Below are 27243 nucleotides of genomic sequence, written 5' to 3' on the forward strand. Positions count from 1 at the left end.
CTAGCCAGGTATCTGACACCTGGGTTTGTTGTATCTGTCTGTGTGTCCATAGACCTCAACCACATGGACTGAATTCACTGTGTGCAGAGCAGTGCTGTGTCCCGGCACTGTGGGTCTCTCAGGTGTGTTGCTGCTGCTGCTGAGCTTGGGCAGCCGCTCACTGGCTTTGCAGCGCCCCGAAGCTGCCATGTCCCGAGTCCACTCCTCCTGGAATCTGTAGGCATGAAGGGAAAAGTTACTTCAGTTTTGCTTGCTCTAATGAGAATACAGAACCTTCCAATCTGTTTTATTTGCATATCGGGCACTTTGCAAACTGCTTGTGCTGTAACACAGGGACTAGCCTCTTCCAGCATTAAAAGCAGTAGGTGGCAGTGGTGCAAATAATTGAGTTTGTAAAAGCTGGTGCAGTCCTTGGAAAGATCTGTAGAGTTGGAGCAGATGTCATCTTTTTATTTTCAATAAAATGAGCTTCCAGGTTCAATTTAATGCAGTGCTAACTACAGAATACTACTAAGAGCACTTGAGTGCTGTGAGTGGTGCAGAAGGAAAGCCCTTGCTTGGTTAGAGGGGAATGCAGCAGTCTGTGCACTTGCATCCTGGACAGCCTGGCCCTATCCTGTGCACATCCTATGCAGCCTCTGTGTGCTGCGTGCATTGGCTGCAGGAAACCAGCAGGAGCGCTCGCGGGAAGCATGCTTCTTACAGGAATGCACAGAATCACAGGGAAAGGGCAGAAAATAAAAGCACTGTTACAAGTAACTGCTCTGGCACAGACACTGCAGATACATCTGTCTTGTAGAGGACATTAAATCTCCTCCTTCACTGGAAAGCTGTTACGAAACTACTTGGGGCATGAACTACAGACAGGTAGTGTAAAGCATCTGAAACCACCTCTGCTTTCAATCCGGGATGGCACTGATCAGCACAGAACAGAACCCAAGGAGGTGCCCAGGTTAGCAGGGAAAATATGACCCCTTTTGGCCCCCTAATGCTAGTTTCCAACTGGGCTACTCCAAACCATCCTAGTCAGAAGGTTAGAATCCCTGTATTCCTAGCTGGAAACATGAGAGCATCCAGGAGTGTCACATGCTGAATATCCCACCTAGATGCAAATACTTGACATTTGAGAAATAAGTGCAAATTGCTGACACAAAAGAGCAAGGCTTTGATTGGTTGGTTCTGCTTTCTCTTTCACTGCATTTTTATTTCTCTTACATTAAGTAAACAGGAAACGTGCCCTGTAACTCCTGCCACTGACACAGGGCCCCAAGACTAAACCACAGCCCACTTCCCCCGCCTGGCAGTTCTGTGAAATAGGTGCATCAGAAGGTGCTGAGACTTCAGTGGCAGAGAGATGGTGGAGCACAAAGCACCATGATAACTGATAAGGGGAAATGAATAGAGAATCTCAGGTTGGGACAACACAGAGCGCAGCTGTCTATATAAAAAGCACATAAAGGCCCCTCGGCTGTGCCAGAGTCTGCTTCCCCCCTCCTAAGAGCTGCACAACCAGACAGCCCTCACACAGGGAATGGCATAGATTGTGCACACTGTATGAGACACAGTCTGTGTTGTTTGCAGCTGCTTCACCAGATGCTTCTTGCAGTGGAGTCAGCCCTGCACTGCTTCCTGCAGCACTGCTGCTCTCCACACACAAGGATGTCATGCAGACTGCATCCCTGGGCAGTTGGGTCCTCACACCAGCTGTGGGCTCAGACTGAAGAAATGGAAGCTCAGAGGAAGAAATGAGCTCAGCTCTGCCCCTTGTGCAGCCAGCCTGGTACCAGGTCACGGCATGCAGAGCTCAGGCACAGCCAGAGATCCAGCTCGGCGTGTAGGACAGCAGCATCTTCAGCCAAGCTCAGGCAGTCTGACTTCTAACACGAAATCTAATGAAAACGCAGAACCAGCGTGAGCTCCCACAGCCCCTCATGGCGCACCAGGTGCAGAAGACACTTTGGGGACCCCGACTGTCTTGCAGGAAGTCACTACTGTAGAAGTTTTGGAGCCTTAATTCTCCCTCTGATGCATCCCCTCACTCTGCAGCTCCTGGTGGGGGGCTGTGACAGTCACTCAGGCTATTCTGGTGTCTTCTACTACTATTTGTGTTTTCCATCCAGCCCTGCAGCACTTTGTCTCTCAGCATGAGCACTGCCCCTCATTGCAGTAAACTTGCACCACAGCATGCTGCCAGCAAAAGGCCATCAGATCCTTCAGCTTTGTAATCTCCTCTACTAACATGTTTAGAGGGGGGAAGCAGCTGGGAAACTGCCCCGATAGGACAGAGGGAAAGATGGGAACGTGGCCAAGGGTCTTTCCCCCTCTGGCCAACAGCCATGTCCTCCATGGGCCTGGGCACACGCTGACACTGTTCAGAGCAACACAAGGTTCTGATTTGCACCTCCGGTGGAACCCCTTATAAAAGGTAGTGGAAAACTTCAGCCTCACTACATCAAAGGGAAAAAGAAAATACACTGTTTCACTGTGGAGGCCAAAGCTATGAGCTAATTTCTCCAACTCTGCGCACTGCTTCTTGAGTCGACTCAAAACGCCAAGCTGCCTCTCCTAAGAGCACGTTAGCTTTTTTGGGGGAAATCTTTTCACTTGGACATCCTTTGCGTTGGATTGCCCTTACTTGCTCTATGCCAGGCACACCGGTAATGCATCTTATAGTCAAAAAGGGCTCCAGCACAAAAATTCAGGTGCTAAAAATATCTTCTGTGGGAGATTACACTAGCCTCTTTCTCTGCAGAAGAGATTTTTTCTTGCTGATAATATGCTCCAGCTGCAGTGGATATGTGAAGGAGGACTTGAAGCCTACCGAGACGTGGGCTTTTCCATTTGACTCACTCCTGCAGTCAGATCGCTACTTCACAGAGAATGCTTTATAACTTGGCCTAGAGCTGTGTAAAATAATTCACCTCAAGAATAGTCCAAATGTTGCTTCTTCCAAAGGCTTTCACAGCGGGGGGGAAAAATCACTAAGTTTTTTTGCTGATCTTTACATGTATTTTTTGAGTGAGGCTGGTTTCTATCTGGTTGTCCTCTCAGCTGACAGAGGAGTAAAAGGAATCATAGAATGGAATCACAGAATGGCTTAGGTTGGAGGGGCACCTTAAAGCCATGGGCAGGGCTGTCACCATCAGCTCAGGGTGCCCAGCGCCCCATCCAGCCTGGCCCTGAGCACCTCTGGGGATGGGGCACCCACAGCTCAGGCAGCTGTTTGCCAGGTCCTCACCACCCTCTGAGTAAAAGATTTCTTTCTAACACCTAACTTAAATCTCTTCTCTTTTAGTTTAAAGCCATTCCCCTTATCCTATCACTATCAGACCATGTGAAAAGTCAGTCCCCTTCTGTAAGCTCTCCTCAAGTACTGGACGGCTGTCATGTTGCCTCCCTAGATCCTTCTCTTCTCCAACCTTAACAAGTCCAACTCCCTCAGCCTTTCTTCAAAGGAGAGCCACTCCAGGTTCTTGATCATCTTAATGGCCCTGCTCTGGACCCACTCCAACAACTCCACATCCTTCTCATGCTGGAGGCACCAGGTCCAGACACTGTACTCATAAGAGCCAAGTAGAATTGGAAAATCACCTCCCTTTCCCTGCTGCCACCCCTCTGGTGACGTAGCCCAGGCTACTGCTGGCCTTCTGGGCTGCAAGAGTACAACTGCTGGCTCATTTGCATCTTTTTGTCCATCAGGGCCTCCAAGTCTGTCCTTTCCAGTTTACTCTCTCCCACTCTGTAAGAATGTCTGCAATTGCCCCAACCCAAGTGCAACATTCTGCACCTGGCCTTGTTAAACCTCATTAAATTGCCATGTGCCCACTTTCTGAGTATGCTGAGGACCCCCAGAATGGTGTCCTTTTCTTCTATTGTGTTAACTGCATCACAGCTTGGTGTCATCAGAAAACCAGCTGAGTTTAACCACTTAATCCCACTGCCAATGTCTTTGATAAAGATGTTGAAAAGGAGTCAATCTCCAGGTGAACTCAGCTCTCCCTCAGCGTGAAAACACTGGACTGTCCATTCTCCCTTGGACTCTCACTACTACTTCCATACCTTTCCTGCGTGTCAGTTTGTAACTGTGCCAGTGGCACAGCCACGTCTGCCTTTACTGCCCTCATGTGCCAAAAGCAGTTTGCTGCCTGCCACCACGCTGGCTTTGTGAGCTGGTGCACATGTTAGTGATTTGTCACAGAGGCACCACTGCCTCGTGGAGAAGAGGCGGCTGCTGGCTCAGGCTGCCCGGCTTTCCTGGCTCCAGGCAGGGATCCCAAGGCAACAGACTCAAATTTACTTCAATTTACTCAAATTTACTGCTCAGGAGCTTACCCATTTGAAAAACAAAAACAAAAGCCTCTTAAACTTAGAATGGCACTTTAAGTACTGATGTCTGATGTCCTCATGAGACCCGTGGTGACCATCTAATCCAAAGCAGCGTGATGCTGTCTGCCGTTCTGAGGACGGTCTTTCACCTTGGATGGATGAATTTAACATCCTTGGTTTCATTCTGCCACAATTCTGCAAGCATTGCACCCTGGCTGCCAGGATGCCCATAGGCTGCTCTCATCTCCTGCAGCTGAGGATCAGCCTTCTGCTAATCTCCAGCCCTGTTTCATGCAGCAACTTGCTGCCTCTGCTCCAACCTTCTGGGGGAAGCATATCCCTCCCAGTTCCCTGTACCTTGTAACTTGCTGTTCCTACTCAGTGTTAGTGAACTATTCCAATATTATAAAAGAGCAAATAGGCTTACAGCTCCTGCATGTATGAGCTGCTGCTAAAATTTGCTATTTTTAACCTCCTTATGGCTCCTTATACCCAAGTGAAGCAGCAGCATCAACAGAGACTACACAGCCATTAATGATCCCAGGTATTCGTAAACATGTTTCTCAGCATTTTAAAGCAATTTGTTCACACACCCAAGAAGCGAGAATGGGACTCATTATAGTTACAGCAGCTGTCATTAAAATTCTGTGTTTTCCAGTGAAACTACATATTCATCACATTTGTTCCACACTTCAAACATGAAGGGATGAGGACCTCGTTTTAGGGCAGACAGGATCAGAACAACACATTGGAGCCTGAGTTGTCCAACAGCCAGGTCCTGCATTATTTATAACTTTCATGTCAGCATTTTGGATCTGTTATGGTACCTCATTACAGTCAAAATGATCTCATCAGCAAACTAAGGCATCACTTCAACAGATGATAGTGTTGTGCTCCTGAGTTACTCTACAAAATATAACCTGTGTCTTGCCTTGCCTGAAAGAACTGGCTTTTCATTGTATTTGTTACTAAAGCACATTTGTTCCTTAAAGCAGCAAATCAAACTGTTTGGTAGACAATGTACATAGGCAAGATCTGGATCAGTCTGAAAGGCTGTTCTCATCTGAACAACGATCAGCCAAGACATCTCTGGAGCACAGCATGCTGAGACCTCACCTAGTTGCGACACGCACCATTCTGTCCTGCAAGGGGTGCAGAGCTGACAGACCACTTGTTGTCTCTGAGACTTGGCACGAGACACGTTAGCATCATTTCCACACCTCATCCTCTGCGTATATCCACTTAACAGAAATAAACAGGAAAAGGGAACAGCTTTTACTAACCCTGATTAAGTAGACCTTATTCGGGTGAGAAAAGAGAGTGTGGTAAGAACTGATAACAGACCACGCTTGTTCCTAGAGCAATACCAAAACCATTTTATTTGGCCTGTAACAGCTTGGATACTATGTCCGATTAGAAACAGCATCTGTTCTTTATGAGAGAAACAGCTAGACCCCTCCTCTGCTGTGCACAGCATGATACCCCTTGATACCCCAAGATACCCAGTTCTTCCAGCTGATTTTTGCTCACCAGTCATTAGCCAGGATCACATCACCTCTGCATCCTGCAAAGCAAGCTGACAGTGACCTCGTGCATCAGGAGGTGGGTATGTGCCCCAGTGCCCAACACAGCACCTCTACTGTTCAAGCAGTAAAAACAGAGCTCGCAGGCATTATCCTCCTGCCCTCTGTGTTTCCCCACTGGGGAACTGCACACCCTCCCAGTTTTCTAAAGAAATAATCAAACTGTTTAGTTCTGGCCCCAGAGAAGCCGCTTATCCAGAAGAATTGTGTATTCCCTGCTCGTTTCAGTTAAGAAAAGATGTACAGAATTCGGTAAACATAACACAGCAGCTTCTGCCCTGTGGAGTGGTGTAGATAAGCAGCAGAAGGAGCTGAGACTCCAGCAGAGCTCTAAGCCCTGTAGATAGCCCTGTGTTTATTTATCCCTGCTATTTTAAAAGCAGATTACACTTTTTCAAAACATTTACACTGTGAAAGACTGAAGTTGTCCAAAGTTGAAAATTGCATCGTTAAGACTTCTGAAAACTGTTAAGGTTATAAATTTCATTCAATTAGCTTTATACATCTTTCTGAAAACACCCAAAGCTAAGAATTGATTAAACAGCCATCAGACTTTCATGTAAGTGCTCCATTGGAATAAAATTTCCAGCTGCACTGTGACATGGAAGCAGGTTTGCAATCTGCATAAAGCTGTTTTCTGCAGGTAACCACTACAAATCACAGGTATTGCTGTTCAGAAAAGCTCTACAAAGGAGCAGTGAATTAAAAGCAAACAAGGATCGTGCTGTATATACCATACACAATGACAAAGGAGCACTTAGAGGTTATCAAAGGCACAATGACATGTATTTGTACAGATGGTACAAATTTCTTTCGCTGGTGACAACACATCCGGACACATTCAGAGGTGTTTTTGAACCAATAAAAACACCTCTGCCCACCCCACATGCATTCACACCACAGGGCACACCTCGTTTCAGCATGGACATTTCTCTGGGCAGCCACAGGGTCGGATTTCCACCACGGTGGCATTTATGGGGCAGTGGCACACTGCAGCTCAGGATCCCACTGTGCTTCCCTGCACATACTGACTGCCATGTTTCTCTGGAGAGCCCTCCAGGCAATGAGGAATGGGAACACCCTGGGCTGACCCTGGTTAGCTCCTCTCCTAAGGCTCTTAGGCAAGCTTGCTACCACGCAACCACACAGTGTAGCCACTTACCTGCTGCTGTTTAGTATCCACTTAACAAAGCCAATTAAAAACCTTTCTCCACTTAACCTGGCGCAACCTTCTCTGCACGTCAGGCTTCACCAAGCACTGCTGTGAATAACCATGTGCTCAGCTTTTCTGCTCTGCCACCTTTGGGCAACACAACTCCCACAGCACAAGCAAGCTCAAGGAAACCCATATGTCCTGCCCCAGCAGGTGAGCCTGCCTACTCCAGGTCAGTGCTGCTGCCATACCCTGACCTCCTCAGAGCAGTCTGCTAAGCACATCTTTGGCAAATACTAAAATTTCTTCAACAACCTCATTCAAAACCACTATATTTTAACAACCTTACCTGTAGAAGCCTTGGTTGTCATATGCCATGTTAGTCACATCGTCAAATACAGAATTATTCCTGAGTTTCTTGTTGTTGTTGTTGTTATTCCTTCCCTTATAACCAAAGTAAGCAGCATGCATGTTCTCCAGTTCTTCAGTTCTGAGCTGATACCACAGCTGCATGTCCCTGTGAATAAAGCAAGGAGTAAAACAGCACTGTGATGAACAGCTGCATACCTGAGCTTTTATCTGACCACAGACCTACAGGAGTTTAAATCTAATATCTCACTAGCCGTGAGGGGGCTGGGGCATGTGTCATATGGGGAGCAGCTGAGGGAGCTGAGATTGTTCAGTCTGGAGGAGAGGAGGCTCGGGGTGACCTCATTGCTCTCTACAGCTGCCCGATGGGATGTTGTGGTGAGGCGGAGCTCAACCTCTTCTCCCAGATAACAGCAATAGGATGAGAGGGAATAGCCTCAAGTTTCAACAGGGGAGGTTCAGATTGGGTATTAAGAAACATTTCTTTTCCAAAAGAGTGATCAGGCACTGGAACAGGCTGCCCAGGGAGGTGGCGGGGTCACCATCCCTGGAGGCGTTCAATAAACATTTAGATATTGTACAAAGGGACATGCTTTAGTGGGCACTATTGGTGGTAGGTGGACGGTTGGACTAGATGACCTCGGAGGTCTTTTCCAACCTTAATGATTATATGATTTTATTGACTTCTTGAAGAGAAGAATGTGTTTGGTTGCCTTCAGAATTTCCTCCTGGATGTGCCCAAGGCACTTGTCATACTGCTTTCTCCAGTTCTAGGGTTAAAAGAAAAAAAAAATCACAATTGCTTTTCCTGTTTTTAAAAGAGTTCTAACATTCACAGAGTCACTAACAATCACATTGGCTGCTGGGATGAGATTAGATTGTGAGGACTGGCAATGCTCATTTCCATGACTTCTCCATCCTCTCAGGACGCAATCCTGCTTCTACCAAAGAAAATGGGTGCTATGCTTGTGCCATGGGGTGAGATCTGTTAGTAGGCTATGCTATGGGAGGGTATTTGGATGCCTCTGTCTGACATCTCCCCAAATGCAGGGACAAAGCACAGCATGGCACGTCCTGTTGGATCATCAGAAACCTTACAAGCAGGCTTGTAGGCAGAGGTGACCTTTTTTAGCAGATCTACTATGAGAGCCAGAAAAAGCAGACAGGTAGATTTCAAAGCTGAAGGGGAGATGAGGACACATTCCCTGCTCTGCAGATACAGACTGCCTTTTCTTTCAGAGATGGCCTAAAAGACACTTATTTAACCAGCCTCCTCCTAAGTGTTCTCACTTTGTATTACCAAACCTGCATCTCCTCTTTGGACCAAGAAACACTTTGTGCATCCAGAGGTTGGTCCTCATTTTCCCACTACATCAAGTGATCTAACAGAAGAGGCTCCCTCTATGTGCACTTGCTCAAGCTCTCAGACACCCAGCTGCAGTAAGGCTACTGCCACAGGACAGAGGGCAGCAGTACATTGGGAAGCAAAGGGAACCATTTGGTGTCCTGGGGCAAAACTGGGTAAAAATGCCCAGAATAAAAGTCTGTTTCTCTGGTAGGAGAAAAATAACAAGACATCAAAGTCATGCGGATGGCTAATTTTGACAAAACTTCATTTTAAATAAATGAATAACAAGGACTTTGATATGAATAGTCTTATCAGAAAGAAAAGCAGCAATCCTGAAAATGCCAGTCATCCTTTTCATTTCAAAATTTATTTCATGCTGTGAGTGAAAACCTAATACTATGAATGACACCAAAGGCTTCTTTGCCATGCAAAATCCTTTCAAGGGAAATGAGGAAAAAAAAAAAATCATATTTTGGCTTCAGTCAGATTTTGAAATTACAGAATTTTTCCCCAAAGAGAAGGTCTGGCTCCCACCCAGGTCTGAATAAAACACAGCTCAGAGCACAGAGACCTTCACTTGGGTCCTCTCCGTTACCTCACTTCAAATGCTTCTTTGAAGCAAGAGGTGGCTAAAAATCAACAAGAAGTGCAGCTCATTGGCTTCAGCTGGGAGCAGCCAGCCCACTGGGAGAAGAAGGGAAAAGTGAGAAGGAAATGAAGCGCAGGTGCACATAGAACACTTTTTGCAGCAGGTAAATTTGAGTGGATGCTCTCATGAACAACAACTGCTTGAATTTAGCATTCAGACACATTTGGTCACTCAGTCATCCTTCACAATAAGTTTTTATAATGGACTGGATGAATAAATTTTACTTCTTTCCTTGTCTGTTTGTAATTCTGCCCACTGTCTCGTGCTTCAAGCCGGATGACAAAATCCTAAGTCTTTCCAGCTCTCGTTTGTCGCATCTGTGTGACAGCACTAAGCACACTTTGCAGATGGTGAAGGCTTTGATGGTTTTGACATGGTAGATTGGATTTCCCAGAGGAGTTCGATGAGAGCAAAGGAATAAAAAGGAAGAGAGAGAAGAAGAGAAGTGAAGATACAGCCAAACTTAAGTAATTCAAGGAGAGAGAGACTGGGCCAGAGAGCAAGACTTGTATGTTCAGCTCCTGCGTAATTCTGGGTAGATCTAGATCTGTCCAGGTCCACTTTAGTCATTCAATATTAAAAAAAATAGGCACCTAAATAGTTTTGATTTTACATTTTCCTTTGCCTAAGTTCTCCTCTACAAATGAAGGATTAAGTAGTTTACATCATCATGGTGTTCTAAGCATCAAGTCCTGGAAAGGAGCTCTGTGCTATCACAGCAATGGAGTGCACATGGCGTACACCTTTTATGCCAGGTCTAAAAACCTTCTCTTGACATACCTTTCAGTCCTTCTCCTTTCACTTTTCTTCACACACTTGATGAGACAACAGGTTAAAAAAGCCATGGACATCAGCAGAATGATGGCACAGCTCACGATGGAAGCAATCACTGCAACTTTAAATCCAAAAGTCTCATACTTCGATATGGCTGCAGCAAGGCAAACACAGGAAAACGTTTCTGAGGTCAACACATTTACCGCTCATATTTTCATTAAACCATGCTGAAAACTACCTGCTTTACACTTACGCTAATAACAGCTCAGTGTTAAGCATGTGTTACAGTATTGAAGTATCTTGGCTTCAACCTAAAGCTACACAGATCTTAAACTGGGCTAATTAAAAATTCCTGTTTATAAGTCATTGTTCACAAGTATTTTAGCATTGCAGTTAAACACAATGCCTTTAGCACTGCAACTAAAAAGCACAACTTGGTCGGTCTAACAAATGCAGACAAGCTACCAGACTGTTTTAATCAATGGTTGACAAGGAGTGGAAGTGCAAACACAAACACTGAAGGGTATGTGGGTTTAAAGAAGCCTTTTATACTGAGGATGGCTCTATGTTTTGGTATGCCATATGCCAGGAAGTGACCAACTGGTCTTCCTCTGTTTGGGGATGGAAGGGTGGTATCTGTAAGGCTCAGTATTCAAGTGATCTGACATCAGAAATGAGTTTATCCAGACAAAAGAGGAGTGAGAATGCGGTATGGCAAAGCTAATGCAGACCTCTGCCACCTCATTTTGAGCTCTAAACATATCTCACTTCAGAACTCATCTAGTTCTTCCAACACGAATACCAGCACAAGGAATGGTTCAGCTCTACACAAAGTGGAGGGTTTCTGTCATTTATTTTCTTTACTGGAGTCTCTTAAATCAGAGATATGAACGCCTGAATTTCAGAAGGACTGATAAGAGCCTAAAGAGCTACCCAACTACCAATGATTTAAAATGATACAAATCTGAGATACCAACTGAGCTCCCCAGTTCAGATACTACAAAGCTCAGCTCAGAGTACCATGCAGTAGATTTTTGCTCGAGTCTACTTCCAGTCAAATTACTAACTGTTTTATAATAAATAAGAAGAAACACAGCATGAAAGTTAATTAATGATGTGCCATTCAAATGCTATTTGTTAATATGGTAACTTTCCCATGCAGCTTCCCACAGGCAACAGCCTGATATTGTTGAAAAATATTGCTGTGTTTCTTTTACAGCAAGTTATCTTCAGAAATGAAAGCCAGCAGATTAGAGGTCTGCAAATACATTTGCAGATTAGTTGGTCATATCTCTACAAGAGATGTTCGTAAAGAGCAGAACGCCCTGTAGTTACAGAGCCATGTTTGTTCTGGGTGCAACTCTACCAGAGCCGGTGATGTAAGATCAGGCAGAAATCCGATGGAGTCTTTTCTATGTCACAATAATTAACGATGTCAGAACACATATGGAGCGCAATTACAGTCAGCGGGGGCAACTTTGAAGGAAATTGAATTTGTCTTTTTTCTTGCACAGATGTCTAGAATTAATCCTCAGGTTGTAGGAGATGCACAAAGCTAAATAACTACACTGCAGCCCAGAGGGACTGGGAATGGTTCTGGAAGAGCCTTACGCTTGCAGGAGGGCACTTCTGCCGTCCACTGGGTATCGTTCCCCTTCCATATGCAGGTGATGACGCCCGGCCCCTCCAGCTGGTGCTCGGCTGCACACTGGAAGGCGATGACCGTCCCGACGGCTGTGCCATTGCCATGAATGATCTGCAGGGTGCCCAGCTGGGGAGGGGGTACATGGCTGCACTGCCCTGCAGAACAAATACACGAGGCAATGCAAAATGAGAGCAGAAAGTGGAGGTTCACTTTGGTTGGTTGATCGTAATCATATTTTAAATCAGCCCAAGTTAATGGGCAAAGCAAGGAACAAAGCTCTGCACAGGCAATGTTGCTTGCTTTGCCAGGTGCCAGTCCATAGCCAGACCCTGTAACGCCAGCCAGAAGCTCCTCTGCTCTCCACCCGATGCAATGGGGTTCACTTATGATGCTACACAGCTTCTTTTACACAATGAACATTAAAACCAAACAAATAAAACCAGGCAAACTCAAACAAAACAGAATTTGATCTATGAGTGGCATGGTCTCATTGGACGCGTTCTCGTATTGCTGGGCTCTGTGTTTAATTAAGTACTCAGGATGGCATTTTCCATTCAGGGAACATTCATGACACATCCTCTCTCACACAAACTTTCCAAGACCTAATGGACTGACCACATCCTCCAGCACCCCAGTCTATATGGTAGCCTCTTATCACAACCTTAAAGAATCTTCTCATTTTCAGAGACTACTGCACCTCTGCTAGCCCTGGCTAAGATGAGCTGACAACTCTTACAGCCTTTGCACATGGAGGGGAAAAGGAGATAAGTGGCCAAAGAGAGACATCACATCTTCATTTCCATTCACAAACATTTCTGTATCACTCATGCGTTACACATTTTTTCCTTTTGGCTTTTCTCTTTCTATTTTTTGCAGTACATACAGCTGTTCTTTGAGTTATTCTCCTCTCAGCAACATATTGTCACCCGCTAGCTTTATACATCAAGTTTTGTTGCCACAATATTCCTTGTTTCATTCATTTTTAACATAAATGTTAATGGTCAGTCATGAAGGCAACACATAATATCCAACTATACTTCAATAACAACCACTGCATTTTTCCATTCCTGTACCTGTGCACTGACAGAACCTGAGAATTGCTTTATTTATTTACTTATTTATTATGTCTAACACTCACTTACTTAATAGCACCATTGCTTCTGCATCAGAAACCAAATTTCCCTTCTCTCAGCTGATTTCCAGATGACTTCAGCAGGGCCACGGGCAGCTCAGAGGCAATGGGATTGCTCTTGCAAGGCCAGAGTGGCAAACACCAAGATGGCATAGAAAATAATAAAGGAGAGAAAAATATGCCTTTCCACATGTACAAATAGAAGGAAATTGAGAGTTTTAATAGTCTCCTCAAGAACACTTGGACAGAGCTGCAATGTTGATATCAAATCTATTTCATTTTTTCATACCAAAAAACCCTCCAGTCATTAATTAACTCTAAGCTGCTCTGATCAAACTGCAGGAGATGGGCTTACTACTGGTTCATCTTCAGTCTACACTCTTAAAAAACCCAATCCCTGGAAAACCAAAACCAGAGGAATCTCAGCAAAACACCAATAAAACCACAGAGTCAATTACTGGTTTAATCTAAGTAAATACGCACTGAGGACTGCATTTTAAAAACATGCCTTTCTTAATTCCATATAGGTTATTACTGCTCGTTTTGCCTTCTCTTTCAGCCCCTCACAATGGCAGCAACTTGACTTTACAAGAGCAAACCTTTTCTAGAGTGTCACTTCCCTTATCTCCTGTCCTTCCTTCCAACATCTGACGCTGGAACACACTGATGTGTGAGCTGGACCATCTTCTACCTCACTTTGGAGTGGGACCAGCTTCTCTCTTCACCTTAAACACCCAAGATGCTCTGAAAAGCCATAGTCATAAGCTGCAAAAGACCCACATCATTGCATTTTACAGTTTCAAGGCATATTTAGGTACCAGATCACATACTTAGAGCTCATATAGTGACACTTCTAGCTGCAAGAGATGCAGAAAGTATCTCAGAGCCAAGTCTGATTCAAGTTACATTTCCTCAGCCTCCTAAGCAGTCCTCATTAGACTCTTTCAGCAGACTTGCCATTTTACCTGGAATCATTACACAGCCAAAGAACAGATAATTTATCTCTTGATGTCTTCTTCCAAGTTTTTTTTTTTTTTTAATCTTTAATCCACCATTGGTCATTCTGACTAACACATGGCTGTTGCCAGCACTTTTACACTTGCCTGCATTGTCCTTGCCCATAATTGCATATGTTGAATGATTAAAACCTCAGAATGTCAGTGACCTTTCGTCATTATTATTTAAAAATACTTCCTTCACTTGATCACTGCAGAGATCTGCAACAGCCACTCGTTTGCCAGAGTGCCATTAAGCTGTGGTTATTTCCTTGCTTTGGCCAGGGCTGTAATAGCATTATGTCATTCCCAGATGACATTCCTGCACAGATGTAACTGAGGCAGTAATTCTGAGTCTCCTCTTGACAACATCCAATAAGTGATAAAATTTTGAAAGCTCCTATGCTTGTGTTTACACAGAACCTTAGCTAAACGTTCATCACCTGTACTCCACATATCTGCATCTGGCCATACAAGAAATGCTGTTTCTTCTTCTTCTTAGAGCTTTTCAATACCATTTCTTCTTTGGCCAGCATCAAAACATTAAAGGCTTCTTTTTTTTTTTTTTTCCTTTAAATAAGAGCTTTTATTGAAAGACACAGATGGGATTTTTGCCAGTACGAGCTTCTGAATTTTATCCAAATTCAGATTTAAAACCACTGGATCAGATTTGCCCTAATTTTCTTTGGCAATAGTCTTCTAATAATTCATTTGTGAATCTCTCTTGTGAGCTCCAGCATCCCTTTCTATTAATGATCCATGAAGTCCTTGCAGTTACTCATTGCACCCACTCTTCTGCCAGCTTACTTTTATCCTTCCACTTCTTGAAAATTACTGTTTCAGTGTGCTTCCACCCTTGTATTTGTACAAGGAGATGTTCTGCATGGATCTAGCCTTTGAATGCTCTCCAGGCATGCTTGTTTGACAACACCTGCTACAAGGAGGAATTTTTGTTTTCAGCTGAGGTCTGTGATGGAGGCTGCATTTTCTGCTGAAATAAAATACCAACACTGCACAGACACTCACACTGGCCAGGTTTACATCTCAATTTGTATTTATTTTCTAAATATCTAGAAAATATCAAGCCTTGGATTGCAGTAACTGTCACTAGTCAGAAATGTAATGTCAAATAAGAGCCATAAATATTGCTTATTTCACTTTTGCAACAGCTGAATCTCAAGCCCCACAGAGTGATGCTTGGCAGGCAGCAGTTACAGCTGGGAGGACTGTGCAAGGCATTACCGTGAGCCTATCAGCCACGTGTGAGTAGTTCACAATAAACATCCCCAGCCATGATGTGCTGTTCAGTTTTGATTAGCTTCATGGCTTCCCTCCTAGATTTGATGTGTCTCCCAAACCTAGTTCCCATGACTCATAAGTTGTTCCCCAGTCCCAGGTTGTGCTCTGCTTACATTTTCAGATACAGGCTGCTACTTCTAAGCACAAGAAGAAAACTCACTCACCCCTACAAAGCAAAGGGTGAAAATCACTTCTTGATTTTGAGCTCTAAGAGAAGCTGTGAAGAGAACTGCTGGTTCATTCACTCACTGCACAGGACTCACAAAGCACCTCATCCATGCTGCCCACCACCCAAAGCATTTCTTCAGCTGCAGTCATTGCAGACCAGAGACCATCAATGGGCCAGTTTGGGCATAAGGAGCCAACTACCTTAAGTATCCTATGGGCACACATGCACGCTCTCGTAAAGAAAGAGATCCTTCATACCATGCATTTCTTCAGTTCACACTAAGAGGATATTTGACACTCAGAAAGTGTCGGAATCTGAAGCTGCTGTCTGACAAGACAGGAGGGCACTGGCTATAGCAAATAAACACATTATTTCACATTACAAATAACTGCCCCCAAAGTAAAAACACTAAAGTTGAGCATGCTCTGTTAATTCTTAATTCACACAAACCACTGAGTTCAGAAACATCCAAATATATAACTTCCAGGTGCTGAAACTTAAAGAGTAATGTGAGAATTAAGACAAAATAATCCAAAAAGCCTCCTTCCATGCAGACACAGGGTCATCTGTATTGCAAAATCAATTCGTCAGGAAGAGTTACCATATGGTTTCATTGTCAGCATGCTGCAGATTCATGCTTTGCTGATAAGGAAACAGAATGAGAGAGTAACTGAAGAACGCTTGCCCATTACACATTGCCTGTGCTCCTTCTCCCTCCACACAGCAAAACACAGCAAATGGAAATCAAATACATTGCATACGTATATGCCAAAATGATCTAAAATACAGCAGCAGCTATCTGAAAGCATTTTGTTAAGATAGCCACTTGCTGTCTGTGCAGAAATAGAGCCATCCGTGACTTCGCCTCATTATTTCCATACACGCATAATTCAAGCTTTTGCTTTGCTTATTGTTGACTACTTAATGCAACTAAAACATGCTGTAATAGCCAGATGCCAGAAATAGACAGAACATTAGGTTCTATAAAACCCGAAGAAACTCAGCAGGCTGATGATATTATTTCTGCAAGTCTATTTTCTTAGAAAAGCACGCATTAGAAATTACTGTTCCTAAAGTCACAGGCGTAATGTTGAACATCCGCAGCAAGCTCGCAAAGGAGCTCTTGGAAAAGCTTGCCATGGGAGAACGAAGGAAGGGAGGGAAGAGAGGGAACACACCCATAACCCACACACCTCCAAAACAGATGAGGACCAGGCAGCATTCCCTGTTACTGTGTACCAGCAGCTAAAGGTCTGGTTAGCAAACTGTAATTAGAGATCAAGTTAACCATTTTGCAGCCAACAGACTCTAATTGGATTGCATACGTAAGAAGAGCCCATTTGCCATCACATGCAAGCCCAAAACTCAGGCTTGCTCCTCTCAATGGCTTTCCCTCATTCTTTCCTGCTGAAAACTAACTTTTCAACGCACTGCTTGCAACACAGCAATGATGGCAGAGCATGGTGGCACAAGGGAGCTTCCCTTTTGGTGGCCCATTCAGGGCTATGGAGAGCTGAGATCCATTCAGACCACGGGACCTGAAGGGTCGGAGCAGGGACAGGAGAAGGGACTGATGGGCAGATTCCCTTCTGTCCTCCCAGTATTTTTCATCTAGCTTTTTTGCCTTGGTGCATCAAACAAGCTGCAGTGAGATTTAGGAGTCAGCACTAAGCACTTCCCAGCTCTGAAATGCTCCCTGTCTGCAGGGCTGTGAGCAGCTTTAATCCATGCCAAAGCCAAGTCACACATCACCAAGATGCTAGGTTAGGGTGTGCTGACAGCACGCACAATCCACTCCCATTTCAAACATAAATAACATTTGGAATTGGTGTAAAATGATTCTTATTTGCGTCTTTCATGTTACTCTTAAGCGAGGATTTGTTCCAGTCGCTGTACTGCCATCTCTGTGATTGATTTTTTTTTTGCCAATTTACATCAAAGTCAGGTTATTCTCATCTGTAGATTTTACTCTGGGATCTAGCAACAGGGACAATACTGAATATGTTTCTTATGGGAAAGATTAATTGAGAAAAAAGAACTCGATGGAAAATGAGGTATTTGATGAAGGCCCCAGTAAAGCAAGAAACAAGAACAGATGGGTTTTCTGCACATTATTACCCTGTTTTCCAACAGAACTGAGAAAGTGGGTTATGGCACTTCTGAAGAGTTAACAGTTTAACTGAACAGGAAGGGTCCACAAGGCAAATGTGAAGCATTCATCTCTCCCTCTTTTTTCCATATTATCGCTCTTATTTCCATATTAAAAAGAATGAAAGTGGAAAAAATAATAATCAACCAAGCATCCACTATGGAGCACACCAGAACTGTGCCTTGACGTGAACTGTTCGCAAACAGAAAAGACCCAACAGCTGCTTTTGTGACTGCTCAGTGAATGGAGCTACTGATGGGCTCCTCAATTTGTCACCCCAAAGCAGGTGATAAATCAACAATGCAACTTGCAGAACACACAGTTTGTGCCCTACTTTCTAAAATAAAACTCAAAAGGGGATAAAATTATAAGGAATAATTTGAATTGAGCTTTTCACCTGCACTTGCTCAGACCCTGATTGTATAAGATGTGCTGAGGCAGATGGAGCTAAATAAACTGAATAAACTGTAGAGAATACTCTACAGAATGCTGGGAAATCCACATACCAAGTGCCCAGCTTGGTAGTTAGCACCTCACTAACATGGATCAGGTATTGGTGGGAAAGCAGGCAAGCTTTAGGAGCCTCCAATCTTCAGCAAACCACTCACCATGCTCTCCTTATCTCAACGCCCTCCCTTCTTGCAGAGATAACCAAGAGCCCATGAATGCTAGCAGCCCTGCCAGTATTTACAGGCACCTTCATTCTCTTTACCAGCAAGTAATCACAGGCCAAAAAAGAATGGGTGAACACAGCAAACAGTGTGCACACATTGGGCAGGAAAGCAGAGCTCAAACCATTCCTATAAACGGCTTTATGGACAAAAACTGATGATGCCACAATGTCAGAGCTGAGCACTTTTTACATTATATAAATATATATATATATATATTGATTGACCATGTTGCTGATAGGCATTTCTGAGGTCTGGAGACATCTCCAGGCACTTTCTTGTAGAAATCTGACAACCTGAACCTTCTGACTAAAAGCAGATGCTCTGGTGGAATCAGCCTTTCACTTTTGTTCCCTTTAAAATGCCAAAACCACATCGTCCAGCCAGTTCTAACACAAATACATCACTAGCACCAGTCCTACCACTGGCTCCAAGACAAGGCCTTGCTGTCAGAAAATGCTTCATCTTTGTGGCTTTTCACCTGCACAGTGGTTTAGCACCCCTAAGGAGGTGCTAAAACCTGTAAAACCATTTGGCTTTTTCTCTTTATAGGAGATGAATTTTTTAATTTTTGTTTTACACACCTAACTTCAGCGATTTTACATTGAACCTGCAAGCAAGCAGGTACAAATCCAAATCCTGCCATACATTTGGGCAGGGCAAGGGCTGCTGCTCTCACTGCGTAGCGCTGCCAGGTCCCCCTGGATCTATATGGCAGTGCTGTGGCACAGCCCCAGGATGCCCCCCACTCACTACCAAGTGCAGCCACACACTGGGCACACCTCACTGCAGCTGAGGGCTATCTGCCTCGAGCAGCTGGCATTGTCACTGATAAGAGCAGATGAAGAAGCTGCTCACTCCCACATGACAACTGCCCCATGACAACCTCTGCTGGATGGCACTGGAACCTGGGTCTGAGCTAACTGCAAAACCCACCCCAAAAGGAGAGCTTGGGAAGATGAAAAAAGCTTTTTGCCTTAAATAGAAGCATTCACTTTTGGCCCTAAACAACTGGGCATAAGAACTCTATTTGCACAAAACATTTATTTGAAAAGAAACCTTCTGCCCATCCCCATGGCTTCCAGCTACAGGAACCCACCTGAGCATTGGGTTTGCAGCCTGCACTTCTCCCCTTTACTGTTCCTTTCTCAGTTTGCTATTTGAAGCTGCTAACTGCACACCAGAGAACTGCGTCCTGACACTCACAACTGTCAGCAAGAATTTCTGTGAATAATTGATTTTTTTAGACACTGGTCTGAAAGAGTTAGCAATAGCACGCGATTTACTGTGCTGATAGAAATCATTCATGAACTGAGAAAATAACAGTCAGACTTAAGAACCTCCTGCATGGTTTCATGGCTTCTGGTCTCTCCCATCTCCCTGCTGCCAGGCCGGCTCTTCTGGCCAGGTTGTGCTGAGGGCAGTGATTCACAGTGGCAATCCATCAGCACAGCTGCTCGCAGCCTCCCCAGCCCTAGGAGCCAGTGGAAGATGACATGAAGATGGATGGGGACAGCAGCATAAGGACAAGGAACCACTCCATTGTGTTTATGGTGTCGATTAAAGCAGTAAATGATTGCAGGTGGGTTACACACAGTGACAACTGGCTGAGGCAAGCAGACCAAAGGGCAGCCCTCCTGGCACGGCACACATCCGCGACACTGCGGTCTGAGCCAGATACACTGCTGGCAGCTCTAGGAAGGCTGCATATCCTGGCAGCACAGCAGGCAGGGACAGCCCATAGCTGTATTTACAAAGAGGGAAAAACTTAGCTCTGTCTGCTTTAACAGTGATGGCTGTGCACTGCAGCTCCTCCTTGCTTGCACAAAACCACACTGTCCTAGAATCACAGTTTGAGTTAGAAGGGACTCTTAATGTTCACCTGGTCCAACTCTCCTGCAACAAACAGGGACACCCACAGCTCCATCAGGTGCTCACAGCCCCATCCAGCCTGACCATGTGTCTCTGGGATGGGGCACGACCACTTCTCTGGGCAGCTTGTGACAGAGCCTCATCACTCTTAGGGCAAAGAACTTCTTCTTCATGTCCAATCTAAATCTCCCCTCTTTTAGTTCAAAACCACTTCCCCTTGTCCTATTACACAGACCCCACTAAAGAGCCTCTTCCCTTCTTTCTTACAGCCCCCTTAGATACTGACAAGCCACTCTCAGTTCTCCCTGGAGCCTTCTCTCCTCCACGCTCAACAGTCCCAGCTCTCAGCCTGCCCTCAATAGGGGAGGGGCTCCTTTACTGTGGCCCGTTAATTGCTTATGGCTGCACTACAGGAAAGGCAAGCAGTTAACCTGTCCTCTTCCCCTACACAGCGAGAAGCGGGGTGCTGGGCCGGCCCTGCACCTGCATATGGCTCTGCTGCCAGCAAACTGCTATCAAACCAGGCACCCATTGATTTATTTTGGTGAGCACTTGCTCTTTCTGCAACTTCTGCATTTCTCACCGTCATCTGAAGACAAAACAAAAAGCAAGGCAGGCAGGCTTCCTGCAAATGCAAAATCCTCTTCCCATCGCTCTTCAGGCCCACGGCACCAGTCCAAACTGCTTTGCACAGTAGCACAGCTGCTTATCTGCAACAGCATTTGAAAGACAGCATGACAATAAGAAGGCCAAGTGCAAACCAGCAACTATCCCATACATTGCCTTGTCCCTGTCAATTGATTGAAGGCAAAATGCTGCGGTGCCGGCTCCATCAGCACTGACCAATAGGCTGAGTACACCGTGCTGATTTCTGATGGGAGCCCATGGGCCCCCAGCTCAGCTCAGCAGGAGCAGCCAGGGCAGCAGGCCCACTTCAGTCTTGCCCACATCCAGCCCAGGGTTGAGTTTGGGTGGTTTGGGCTTTATGGTGTGAAGCTGACTTCTGATTTGTGAAACATCAGTGTGCTGGGTCCAAGACATTCGGCTCATTTCATTCCCTCACAGAAAGTTGTAAGCCTAGACATAATTCATCTCTATATCTAAGTAATTTAGAAGCAGCCTGGACAAGGTATTGGAGAATACAACAGGGAACAATCTTGTGCTGTGGAGGACTGTGGTAGACGACCTCATAACTCTTCTTCTCTATTTTGCACCATTCTAGAGTTTTCATGACAAGTACAAAAATCATTCTCTCAAAGCAATAACAACGCCTGGTGCAAATGCACAGCCGCTGAGATTCGCATCCTGCAGTACAGGAGCTGAAGTGTGGCTGGAAATCTGTGACTGCCACTTCAGGTATCTTATTTAATAAAAGGTTTCACTTTGATCTCATGGGAGAAAAAGGAAATGGAGGTTACCTTGCCTATGCACTCCAGGTCACCTCACCTTCTGCTCTGCAGGATGGAAATTCAGGATGAACATTTTCTCCGCCTGCCTAAAAACTGAGGTAGGGACCAGAGCAAGGAGCTGGGACCCAGCTCACCACCATGTGCAGCACCTGTGGCTCTGAAGCACAGCTTTGCCTTTGCTTTCCTGGAAGAGCAACCAGAAGCTCACAGTGACGTGTCTTCAGTTGCTGCACCGGCAGAGATAAACTCAGTGCAAAAAAACCTGCTTGTAACAAAAGAACCGATACCTCGAGGGACACCAAAGGCACACCCAGCCTGGTGCACACCAGCAGGGCCACAACAGCCACCCAGAGCACGTACACAGGGATATCTCCCCCAGCAAACTGCAGCCTAAGTCGGTCCCAACCCAGAGACGGGGCCTTTCCCTCAGAGCTGCCTGCCAGGTGACCTCTCCCAGCAGCCCAGCAGGACGCACTGCTCACAGCCTCCTGCAGCACACTGCCCAGCTGCACTGCAGGCAGTCTCCTTCCTGGTGCAGGAAGGCAGAGGGACAAAACTGAACCACAACTGCCAAGAGTTCAGCAGCAAGAGACCCATCTGGGCCACAGTCCTGCACAGAAATATTTCCAGCGTGTTTTATGTTTCTTTCCTCTGTCGGCTTTCTTTGTGGCTGCACTGATGTGCCGGCTCGGGTACCACCTAGCCGGAGCCCGGCACAGCCCCAGCGACACAACCAGCGCAGGGCTCACTGCGGCTCCGCAGCCACGGGGCCGTCCCTGCCTTCCTGACAGGCAGGAAGCCTCAGTCAGCCCTTACATGAGCAGTTCTGCTGTTTCTCCAGACAGAGCCTGCAATCACCCTGCTGGGTCTGCACTCAGTACCCTTCGTGCTCTCAAGGTGAGAGTGAGGGAGGCAGCAGGAGTGGGAGGAGCCGGGCACACCATCACCACACATCTATCCTGCCCGAGGCTGTCGGAGCCCTAAGTGGTCAAGTATCAGGCTGCAATGAACTTCTCCTAACTTCTTTCCCATACATAGACTAATTGAAATGGAAACCTTGAAGCATTTCTGTTCATCCGCTGCAGGAGTGCATGAGGGCATCTGTCCATGCTGCCATTCCGGGCTGGAAATATTACTCAATCAAAGCAGCAATGAAAAATGATCACCAATAAGGACACGATAAATGAAAAACACAGTAGTTGTCATCAGCTCTCCCTAGAGGTCACTTCTCCTGCAAATATCGCTGCATGAATAACATGTCCCACTTTAAATTAAGCATCCCAAGCAAGAGTTTAATTTAAAACTATACAAGTAGCTACAATTTAGCAATCTAAAGCACTCAGCCACATGCAGCAACCAATTGAGAAGTATGCAGACCTCCAGAGCGGTAAGGTGCAGAAGGAGCACTTGCAGAAGGACTGCTGACCCACTGCCAGCCAGCCCATTGGCCCCACAGCTGCAAACCTGCATGCAGGCACATCTATACCCTGCTCCTTTCAGCCCTTTTGACTCCAATTCAGCACCTCTCTGGGTCCTCTGGCCCACACCACTGGTGCAGCAGGTCTGGGGAGGGCAGTGCTGGTTATTCTGGTTGGACCCAGCTGGGAGAGCACTGCACAGCCATCCCTGCCCTGATACAGGTTTCTCCCTTTCAGCCTCTCCACACAAAGCCCCCAAAATCCTTTTCTTTACTAACGGGAGAAATGTGTCCTGAACAGCACTGCAACACACATAATGCTATATTCTCTTCTTCTGGCTTCAAAAGTACAGACTGTAAAATGCTCGTGTTTTCTAGGTGAGGAATGAAGTGATGCAGTTTGACCCCGCAGTCAGGTTTGCAAACACCCAAGGCATTAACTGAGGGGAATCCAGGCTGGTTGCCATTTGTTTGTCACGGATCCCACATCTCTGGGAGCCCTGCCACAGATCAGCACAGGACAAGATTATGTGGGATCAGAGGGCTGAGCACAACATGGGCCGTGCCCTGCCCAGTACTCCTTACTGCGGGCACAGCAGGGCACAACCGACACGAGCAGCCAACGACACACGATTTTACAGCAGACAAAAAGCTCAATAATTAGTAACAATAGCAAAAATTAGAGCAGCTCGCATTCGAATTGTTAATTCTCAAGCATGTTTCCCAGAGCCCGCTCCATATTTTCAAAATGAACTGCTCTATTAAATTCAAATTAAATGCACAGTTAAGCACATTTAAGCGGATGCGACCTAAAGCGCCGCTACGCCGTCAGCCTGGAGATGTTTGCTTCTTTTTGTCGACGTAATAAAACCCGGCTCATCGACAGCGCCCGTGAGGAGCGCACAGACAGATGAGACCACAGCCAGACGGGCAGTGCGGGGACGGCTCCGCGTTCCGGGAGCGCTGCGTGGCACGGGGAGACGCGGAGCACCGCGCAGCAGCGCGGATGGGCGCGGTGAACCCGCAGCCGCTCGGCCCCGCTGCCGCTTCCCCCCGCATCTCCTCGGACCCCGCGTCGTGCGGAGGTCACGGCGTTAGAGCCGGACCCTCTATCAGTTCCCATTACCATCAAGTTAATCGCCCCCAAAGAGATTCACAGAGGCTGTTGGGCTCCACAGGATCGAGTTGAGCAACGAAACTGGAGGATTGGATGGGGGACGGAGGGCGAAGAGGAAGCGAAAAACCGGTGATTCATTTCCCATTTTACTCCTCGGTGCAGCACCCTGTTTCATTAAAGCACCGATATCTCCATTTTCTCCCCAGTCAACGTGCCTCTGTTGGAAGCTCTTTCGCTCCGCGGGCTCCCGGCGCAGCGCTCGCTACGTGCCGGACCTTTCCCTCCGAGCGCCTCTCGCTTTCACGCCGCCCGACCCCCGCAGACCCGCGCCGCACCCGGGCGAGCGAACTCCCATCCTCCGGAATTCACCCGGTGCTGCCCATTTGGGGCACCGCAGCCTCCAGCGCGGGCCGTATCCCTTGACCGCGACCGGGGTGACCGCCGGAGCGTTCCTGTGCCGGGGGCTGAAGCGGGGACACCAGCCCCCGAGCGCCCGGCCCGGCACCCGCGGTGATCCCCCGTTCTCCGCCCGCGGCCCCGGCGGAGGACTGCGCCGTGCTCTGAGAGCTCCGCATCCCCACCCGGGCTGGGGTCCCGCACCTCGCCGTGCCCGTACCTGTGTACCCGCGGGGGCCGCCGCCGTCCCGCCCGGGCGCAGCGGTGCGCGGCTCGTCCGGCCCCGGCGCAGTGGCTGCCGGCATGGCTCCTCCGAGCCGCGCCGCACCGCTCCGAGCCGAGCCGAACCCAGCCCGGCCGCGCAGCCCGGCAGGTGCAGCCCGCGCCGCTTCCGCCCGCCCTCCGCCGCCGGGCCGGGGGGGGTCGGAGTCCCGCGGGAGCCGCCGCCAGCCCGCCTCGCCCCGCCCCTGCCGGCACCCGCAGGGCTCGGAACGGGAGGAGGGGGAGGCGGAGGGAGGTGGCTGCCAGAGCGCTGCCCCAGCTCCTACCCGCGGGTTGACCCCCCCCGGGCTGACAGCCGCATCCCTCTGCCAGTTACCGGGGGCTCGGCACGTCCTGCTTAGGGCTTGTCCTGCTGTTACGCTGCGGAGCTGTGTGCGTGATCACGTACGTGCGGTGCTTGGTCTTCAAAGTTGTGGCTTTTTGCAGTAGGATCTGAAACTAAACTTGGGAGGTAGATAGATGACGTGAAGGAGCACCGGAGGCATCGCCCTCCTGCCTGCAGCCGGGTGAAACAGCGGCTGCTCACTGCCCTCACTGCAGCCACCTGTGACATCCTGCTCCCATCACCCACTTGTTAGCAAGCAGCACGCAGTGAGGTTGGGGCTCAGCAGTGCTCAGAGGTGTTTGAGGGGCTGATGCCAGCAGCTGGCCACAGAGGTATGCAAGGTACACAGTGGAGCGAGATGCCTGTGCAGTCAGAGGAGAACAGAGAACAGAGAAGCACAGAGATACTTTTCCCCTAGGCCATCACCACTATGCCTGCCATGCTAATAATGAACACAGCTGTGCCACAGGCATGGGGTGTGGGCCTGCCCTGAGCAGAACTCTGACTGCTGATTGCAATAGGGAGGGTGGGCAGTAATGCTGACCCAATTTCTGCAGACCTGCAGAAGTCTTAAGTCTGGCTGTAACAAAAGAGAATTTTCCCCAAGTAAGGAGCTGCCATCTGCCTCTGAACACCAGCGATGTGATCTCACTTTCAGAGCCACCCCTCCAGCATAAATATGCTTTAAATTTAGTAAAAATCAAAATAGTGGAAACAAATAGATAAGGGGAGAGAGAAGGAAGAAAACAAACAGCGTGTCTCAAAAATGAAGATGGCTTTGACACAAAAGTGCCATTTTCCACACTGCACCCCTCACTTGGCTGTCAGCAGTGGTAGAGCCGCGCAGCCCCAGCCGGACGCTGCTGGTGCAGGGGCTGTTAGCTGCTGGATTTCATTAAGCTGCCCTAAGGCACTGTACTCCTTCTGATCCCAGCTATTAGGGCTGGCTCAAGGCACTCCAAGGGCACAGGGCTGCGGCTGAGCTGTGGGCCCTTCAGCAGCCATGGGCTGATCCCCAGCTCTCCCCCTTTCAGCCAGCCTGCCCACCTTCTCCTTCCTTCCTGCACCTCTCCTGACTCCTGCTGTGCATCAGCCCCTCGTTGCAGAGCCAACAAACCTTGCTAGGAGCCCTGAGCTGTGGCGTGGGTTAAGCAGTAATTCCATAGAAGGACAGTAGCTCTCAGCTACAGGTTGCTAATCTAATCAGATAACACATGCACAGGTGTTACAGCTGGAAGTCCTCCTTGGGCTCAGCGGCTGGATTCCTGAAAGAAAAACTTGACCCTTTGAAATGGCAATGAGATCATCCATTGGGTTATAGGAAGTGTCTCCATTCCCACGGTGCTTCTGAATCAGCACATGCCCCTGCTGAAAGGAGCTGTTTCCTCCTTCAGCAGCAGAGCAGCCCTGAGCACAGCACCTCCAACAGCTTCCCCCTGACCCCACACCTTTGCAGAATATCTCAGAAATCCTCAGGAGATGTGTAAAGGATCCAACAGGCCAGGATATAGGGAATAGCTGGTTGGGATTTTCATAGAAGGGCTTTCAGGGTGGGATATTTAGGATGCGAAGAATACAGCAACATTGTTCAGCGCTGATCAGTCAGTTTAGCAGACACGGCCTCACAAATTTGTGTTTGGTTTGGGATTTGGGCAATGCTGTGGTAATCTGGCATATGCCACACTTTCTTTCCCAGCTCTGTTTCTTAAAATTATAATAGAAAGCAAATAACAATAATTCCATTTCTCCATTTGCATTGTTTGTGCAGAGTCTAGGAACCAGAAAACAAAATAAATGGTAAAAACATGCAAATCCTCACATTATGAATATGTAGAACACAAAGCACCAGGGGTTCAGCAGCCCTGAGCCCTGCTGTCAATGTGCACGAGTGCACTCCGGAGTGCTGAGCTTCCACCTCCCCACTTCACTCCAATAGCAGCATCTGAGATGCTGGAGATGGTTCCAAGAGGAACAGCATTGGGATAAACACACGTAGAGTAAGGAGAAACAAAGAATCCTTGGTGGAATTGGGGAAGAGGAGACAGAAAGCAAGCGGCTCATTCAGAAAAGAAAAGCGTGTTTAAGAAGAAATGGGCAAATGTCAGGTTCTGCCATCCCAGCTTCTGGCAGATGGACACTTCTAAGGAGAACTGCTTGTGTTCA

General features: G+C 47.1%; 1 protein-coding gene across 1 annotated transcript; it reads right to left on the reverse strand.

Moving 5' to 3' along the window:
* Positions 1 to 24778, reverse strand: SUSD3 (sushi domain containing 3; the record flags this gene model as incomplete). The annotated part of the gene is made up of 5 exons (XM_079540415.1): positions 1 to 214; positions 7412 to 7579; positions 10209 to 10356; positions 11814 to 12002; positions 24694 to 24778. The coding sequence occupies 5 exons, from the start codon at positions 24776 to 24778 to the stop codon at positions 1 to 3; spliced, it is 804 nt and encodes a 267-aa protein (XP_079396541.1).
* Positions 24779 to 27243: the final 2465 nt, after the last annotated feature.

The sequence above is a fragment of the Tetrao urogallus genome, assembly GCF_951394365.1.
Source record: "Tetrao urogallus genome assembly, chromosome: 10".
NCBI lineage: Eukaryota > Metazoa > Chordata > Aves > Galliformes > Phasianidae > Tetrao > Tetrao urogallus.